The following is a 7,511-nucleotide window of genomic DNA, read 5'->3' as shown; positions in this document are numbered from 1 at the left end:
CCGACAAACAAAATTTGAGATCTGGATCTCAAATTTTCCGACAACAAAATCTGGTAAACTCCGATTGTGTGTACACAATTCCGACGCACAAAATTCCACGCATGCTCGAAATCAAGCAGAAGAGCCTCACTGGCTATTGGACTTTATTTTTCTCGGCTCGTCGTACGTGTTGTACGTCGCCGCGTTCTTGGTGATCGGAATTTCCGACAACATTTGTGTGACCGTGTGTATGCAAGACAAGTTTGAGCCAACATCCGTCGGAAAAAAAGCATGGATTTTGTTGTCGGAATGTCTGAGCGTCTGTACAGGGCATTACACTTTCTGTTAGGAACTGTTAAAGACTGTTGCCATAGGAGACAGCGATCCTGCATGCGCAGATGTGGTGTCTTGCTGGATGCCTTTCCCTGCATTGCAACTACCTAAGGGTGTCCTGGCCCTAACCCTCTCTCCCAAAGTTCTGTTAACACCTCCCAACTTTTTGAGAAGGCAGGGAATGAGGGACATCTATCAGCAAAAGTATGCAGGCATAGGACACACCCCTGCCACACCCCCTTAAAGGAGAATTGTACAAAAAAACAAGATTGGTTAAACCCACAAGTGCTTTTTTTTTTACCACTACTATTCCTTTATATTGGCTTTTGGAATTTACAAATGCAGCAGTTTAGAAATCAGATGAAAGGTTTAGCTCTGGAAAACACTTTTTGATAGATAAAAAGTGCTTTTTATATACAACTATATAGATCAAACCAAAATGAGGGACAAATGAGGAGGAAAGAGGGACAGAGGGACATTGCTCCAAATCCGGGACAGTCCCTCGAAATCCGGGACAGTTGGGAGCTGTGATGTAACTGTAACGTCTGCCCGAATGTTGTAAAGCACTGCGCAAACTGTTGGCGCTTTATAAATCCTGTATAATAATAATAATAATAAAAAACGTGAGTTATCATTAGATCTTAACAGACAGTTAACCGAGTTACATTGTTTCATTATATGTTGTTCTCATATGGAACCGATCTATGTATAATAATCCAACATACATCTCATACACTCTATACAATTACCATGTTCACCTCTGCTAATAGGATGAATGAGAGAAGCGAGGGGGGGCGGGGTTTCAGCCATGCTATGGGCAACCACTGGGCGGGGTTAGTTGAGTCCACAGGGCGTGCTCTGGGTAGTGTTTCGGGGGAGACAGTGGGAAGCTACAAGGCGTGGCTGGGGCGCACGGTAGGCGTGGCTGAGGCACCCAGAGGCCGTATGATAGGCGTGGTTGAGGCGCGCACAGGGCGTGCGGTAGGCGTGGTTGTGGCGCACACGGGACGTGAGGTAGGCGTGGTTGAGGCGTAAGAGGACGCGCCGTAGGCGCGGCTGAGGCGTCCAGAGGGCGTGTTCTGGGCGGGGTTTTGGTGTCAAGGCAACCGGTTGGGTCTCGCCTCCGCATCGCAGCAGATCTCCCCGTGTGCCTGGCGCACCGCTCTGTCTGGCTGTTGCCGTTTCAATAAAGTTACTTGAAAGCTTCCGCAGCGTCAGCCAGTATGGCGGCCAGCGGTGCCGGGGTGACGGTGTTGGCTCCCAATGGAAGGCGGCAGGTGGTGAAAGTGACAGCCGGGACCCCTCTGTTACAGGTGGGGGGAGCTGGGGGAGGGGAGAGAACACACCTGACCGAGGCCCGGGGAGGGGGAGGGGACATGTCATAGGTGGGCCAGATCTCCTGTCATCATCATTCTTCTTCTTCTCCCTGGGATACAAGATGTTGTGTGTGGATATATTTATCATAATACATAACGTGTGTGTATAATATATCCAGCGGCAGCTCTTGCTTTTAGGTGGGGAAGGTTACAGCCCCTGTCTGGTGTTTGCTGCTTCTCAGGACTCCACTGTTGAGATTTCCCCTCACTTCCGGTCCTGGTGACAACATTTGTGAGAAGACAGCAGTGGTGGAGTGCCGGTAACTCTGGCAGCTTTTCTTTTTTTTAGTAAATGGTTGTCTGTGTCCCTGTGTTGTGTTTCCCCCTCACTTCCTGTTCTGGTGACAACATTGTGAGAAGACAGGTGGGAATGTGATTTACCCAACAGGAAGTGAGGGGGAAATCTCCCCAAGGAGGCTCCAGGGAAAAGGAACGCCCCCTTTCCTGCTTTAGGGGCTCATTTTATGGTGTTTCATTTCAACACACACATTACAATGGGGGTCTGCAGACTGCGACCCACCGCAAGACGTTATGCAGTTCTCTGATGAAAGGGGGGACTCCGCTGTAAAAAATAATACAATGAGGACTGTGATGTAAGGAGGGACTCTGATAGGGACTGAAGATGTAAGGAGGGACTCTGATGTTGGGAGTACTCCAATGGGAACTGTGATGTTAGGATGGAGTCCAATTGGGGACTCTGCTGTAAGGAGTTCTGCAATAAGAACACTGATGTAAGGGGGAGTTCACTGTAAATAATATTCCAGTGGGGACCCTGATGGCAACTTTGCTATGGGGGTGGGGGGGGGGGATGATGGGAACTCCTGTTGTAAAGGGGGTGGGGCTCTGATGGGAACTCTGCTGAAAAGGGGGGGGCTCTGATGGGAACTCTGCTGTAAAGGGGGTGGGGGGCTCTGATGGGAATTCTGCAGTAAGGGGTGGGAGCGGCTCTGATGGGAATAATGCTGTAAGGGGGACTCTGATGGGAACTCTGCTGTAAAAGGGGGGAACCCTGATGGGAACTCTGCTGTAAAGGGGGGGGGACTCTGATGTGAACTCTGCTGTAAAGGGGGTGGGGCTCTGATGGGAACTCTGCTGAACGGAGGGGGGACTCTGATGGGAACTCTGTTGTAAAGAGGGTGGGCCTCTGATGGGAACTCCTGCTGTAAAGAGGGTGGGGCTCTGATGGGAACTCCTGCTGTAAAGAGGGTGGGGCTCTGATGGGAACTCCTGCTGTAAAGGGGGTGGGGCTCTGATGGGAACTCCTGCTGTAAAGGGGGTGGGGCTCTGATGGGAACTCCTGCTGTAAAGGGGGTGGGGCACTGATGGGAACTCTACTGTAAAGGGGGTGGGGCACTGATGGGAACTCTACTGTAAAGGGGGTGGGGCTCTGATGGGAACTCTACTGTAAAGGGGGTGGGGCTCTGATGGGAACTCCTGGTGTAAAGGGGTTGGGGCACTGATGGGAACTCTACTGTAAAGGGGGTGGGGCACTGATGGGAACTCTACTGTAAAGGGGGTGGGGCTCTGATGGGAACTCTGCTGAAAATTGGGGACTCTGATGGGAACTCTGCTGTAAGGTGGGTGGGACTCTGATGGGAACTCTGCTGTAAAGGGGGTGGGGGGCTCTGATGGGAATTCTGTAAAGGGTGTGGGGGGCTCTGATGGGAATTCTGTAAAGGGGGTGGGAGCGGCTCTGATGGAATAATGCTGTAAGGGGGGCTCTGATAAGAACTCTACTGTAAAGGGGTGGGACTCTGATGGGAACTCTGCTGTAAAGGGGGTGGGGGCTCTGATGGGAATTCTGTAAAGGGTGTGGGGGGCTCTGATGGGAATTCTGTAAAGGGGGTGGGGGCTCTGATGGGAATTCTGCAGTAAGGGGGTGGGAGCGGCTCTGATGGGAATAATGCTGTAAGGGGGGCTCTGATAAGAACTCTACTGTAAAGGGGTGGCGCTCTGATGGGAACTCTGCTGTAAAGGGGTGGGGCTCTGATGGGAACTCCTGCTGTAAAGGGGGTGGGGCTCTGATGGGAACTCTGCTGTAAAGGGGTGGGGCTCTGATGAGAACTCTACTGTAAAGGGGGTGGGGCTCTGATGGGAACTCTGCTGTAAAGGGGTGGGGCTCTGATGGGAACTCCTGCTGTAAAGGGGGTGGGGCTCTGATGGGAACTCTGCTGTAAAGGGGTGGGGCTCTGATGGGAACTCTGCTGTAAAGGGGTGGGGCTCTGATGGGAACTCTGCTGAACGGAGGGGGGACTCTGATGGGAACTCTACTATAAAGAGGGTGGGGGCTCTGATGGGAACTCTGCTGTAAGGGGGGGCTCTGATGGGAATTCTGCTGTAGAGGTGGTGGGGGGACTCTGATGGGAACACTGCTGTAAGGGGGGACTCTGTTGTAAGAGAGGGGCTCCGATGGGGATTCTGATGTATGGTGAGACTCTGATGGGGACTCCAAAGTTAGGGGAGAACTCTGATGTAAGGGAAGGGAACTGATGGGGACTCTGATGAAAGGGGGGGGGGGGGGGGGCTCTGATGGCTTCAAGTTTATTCGTAATTTCTTTTCTTTGTTTTACTGAAGTTTTTTTGCTAATTAAAATAAATACTCCAAGTAAAACTTTGTTCATTTGATCAGATTTAATTGTTTCATTTATAAAAATTAGATTTTTTTTTTTTATAAAGGGTGAATATCTGTAAATATACAGCACAGGCCTCGTACTGGAGAGTTTGGTGCCTCCTGGTTTACAGCAGGCTAGACCACAACTTCCCCATAAATCAGAAGGGACTCAGGCTGATAGCAGAGGAAGGAGGCAGCAGACAGAAATGACACTCAGTGCTCTGGATTGAGACAAGTACACATTATAGAGGGATAGGCTTTGTTCATATTTCATGTCTGAGGTTTACAACCACTTTAAGACCCCTTTCACACTGGGGGGGTTTTTAGGCGCTTAAGTGCCTGAAAACCGCCTCCCATGCATTCCAGTGTGTCTTGTCACACCCGGGGGATGCGCTTGCAGGACAGGAAAAAAGTCCCCTACCCGAAAAAGCAGAATCATGTATATATCCACTTGCCTACCTCTATCTATCTATCTATCTATCTATCTATCTATCTGATCCTACATTTCCGGGTATCGGGCGCGAGTGCATGCTGCCGGAGGCTCGCTGCCTCTGTGATTCTACACAGCGGGACCAGATGTCCGCCGGCACCCACTGATCGTTCAGGACACAGGCAGAATAGCGATCTCCCTATGTAAACAAGGCAGATTGCTGTTCTGTCAGTGCAGAAGGCATTGATCCTGTGTTCCTGCAAAGCAGGGACATAGATCTTTTGCCTTCCCCCTAGTACAAGCACCCCCCCCCCCCCCCCAGTAAGAAAACACCAGCTATGCACACAGTTAACCCTTTAATCGCCCCTGATGTTAACCCCCTTCTTAGCCTGTGTCATTAGTACAGTGACAGTGCATATTTTTAGCACTGATCACTGTATTAGTGTCACTGGTCCTCAAGAAAGTGTCAGTGTCCAATTTGTCCTCCGCCAATGTCGCAGTCCCGCTATAAGTTGCTGTTCGCCACCATTGCTAGTAGAAAAATAAATAAATAAAAATTCCATAAGTATATCCCATAGTTTGTAGACGCTATAACCAATCAATATACTCTTAATGGTATTTTTATTACCAAAAACATGTAGCAGAATACATATTGTCCTAAATTTTATGAAGAAATTTGATTATTTTTAATTGTTTTGTGGGATATATTTTATAGCAGAAAGTGCTAAAATATGTTTTTATTTTTTTTGTTTTTTTTTTTAAGATTGTTAATCGTTTTTTGTTTATAGTGCAAAATATTAAAAAAAGCCGAAGTGATCAAATGGCACCAAAAGAAAGCGCTATTTATGGGGAGAAAAAAGAACAAAAATGTTATTTGGGTACAGGGGCGCATGACCGCGCAATTGTCAGTTAAAGTAACTCCGTGCCGTATCACAAAAAATGGCCTGGTCAAAAAGGGAGGGGGGAAAGGGAGGTGTGTGGGGGGGGGGGGTGTTAAATCTTCCAGAGTGCAAGTGGTTAAAGTGGTTGTAAATCCTTACATATATCCAGTGAAAGGACTTGTCTCAGGTGATACACAGAGATTTAAAAAAAATCCTCCTACATAAGTTGTACCTGTTTATCTGCAGCCACCTCTTCTCTACATCCGGAGTAAAGGGACACACCCCCCTCTTCACAAAGGAACAGAGCTGAGGCTGTCAATCTGCTGGAGGTCCCTCCCCTGTCACCTTTTTTCTCTTGGTGTCAGGAAAACTTGTCAGAAGTGACTCATGCGGATAGCAGAGGAATGAAGCAGCAGACAGAATTGACACTTAGTGCTCTGGATTGAGACAAGTACACACTATAGAGGGATATGCTTTGTTCATATTTCACGTCTGAGGTTTTACAACCCCCTTTTAAGCACTTGCCGACCGCAATACACACATATATATACTTGTGTTGTGGTTTGCAACTGGCTTACCTGGATTATGGTTAAAGAGAGTGAGAGCACGGTGAGGCTGCGACTATGGGCACGGTGAGGCTGCGACTATGGGCACGGTGAGGCTGCGACTATGGGCACGGTGAGGCTGCGACTATGGGCACGGTGAGGCTGCGACTATGGGCACGGTGAGGCTGCGACTATGGGCACGGTGAGGCTGCGACTATGGGCACGGTGAGGCTGCGACTATGGGCACGGTGAGGCTGCGACTATGGGCACGGTGAGGCTGCGACTATGGGCACGGTGAGGCTGCGATTATGGGCACGAGGAGGCTGCGATTATGGGAACGGGGAGACTGCGATTATGGGCACGGTGAGGCTGCGATTATGGGCACGGTGAGGCTGCGATTATGGGCACGGCGAGGCTGCGATTATGGGCACGGCGAGGCTGCGATTATGGGCACGGCGAGGTTGCGACTATGGGCACGGCGAGGTTGCGACTATGGGCACGGCGAGGCTGCGACTATGGGCACGGTGAGGCTGCGACTATGGGCACGGTGAGGCTGCGACTATGGGCACGGTGAGGCTGCGACTATGGGCACGGGGAGGCTGCGATTATGGGCACGGGGAGGCTGCGACTATGGGCACGGTAAGTCTGAGATTATGGGCACAGTGAGGCTGCGACTATGGGCACGGTGAGGCTGCGACTATGGGCACGGTGAGGCTGCGACTATGGGCACGGTGAGGCTGCGACTATGGGCACGGTGAGGCTGCGACTATGGGCACGGTGAGGCTGCGACTATGGGCACGGTGAGGCTGCGACTATGGGCACGGTGAGGCTGCGATTATGGGCACGGTGAGGCTGCGATTATGGGCACGGTGAGGCTGAGTTTATGACGTGTGACGTCCTAGCCATGCCCCGCTATGTCCGGCTTCGGCCGTTGCCATAACAACGGTGCTAAATCAGCTAAAAGTAGTTGGACCTGTATGTGTGTTATATTTAATCGAAATTAGTCGATTAATCGATTAAAAAAAAATCGATTAATCGAACATGAAAATTTAAATCAGTAACAGCCCTAGTTTTTTTTATATATTTTTGGGGGATATTTATTATAGCAAAAAGTAAAAAAAAATGCTTTTTTTTTCGAAATTGTCGCTGTTTTTTTGTTTATAGCACAAAAAATAAAAACTGCAGAGGTGATCAAATACCCCCAAAAGTAAGCTCTATTTGTGGGGGAAAAAAGGACGTCAATTTTGTTTGGGTGCAATGTCGCACGACCGCGCAATTGTCAGTTAAAGCGACACAGTGCCGAATCGCAAAAAGTGCTCTGGTCAGGAAGGGGGTAAATCCTTCCGGGGCTGAAGT

At 49.8% G+C, this 7,511-nt stretch overlaps 1 protein-coding gene across 1 annotated transcript in view; it reads left to right on the top strand.

Moving 5' to 3' along the window:
- The first annotated feature begins 1,429 nt into the window (after nucleotides 1-1,429).
- Nucleotides 1,430-7,511, top strand: part of ASPSCR1 (ASPSCR1 tether for SLC2A4, UBX domain containing) — a 110,739-nt gene continuing 104,657 nt past the window's right edge. Inside the window, exon 1 of the mRNA XM_073606711.1 lies at nucleotides 1,430-1,625. Within this exon, the coding sequence (XP_073462812.1) occupies nucleotides 1,536-1,625 (90 nt within the window). The 5' untranslated portion in view covers nucleotides 1,430-1,535. The remainder of the gene's footprint in view (nucleotides 1,626-7,511) is intronic.

The sequence above is a fragment of the Aquarana catesbeiana genome, linkage group LG12 (genome assembly GCF_042186555.1).
Source record: "Aquarana catesbeiana isolate 2022-GZ linkage group LG12, ASM4218655v1, whole genome shotgun sequence".
NCBI lineage: Eukaryota > Metazoa > Chordata > Amphibia > Anura > Ranidae > Aquarana > Aquarana catesbeiana.
Note: the sequence above shows the minus strand (reverse complement) of the source record. Positions and strands in the feature narration are given on the sequence as shown.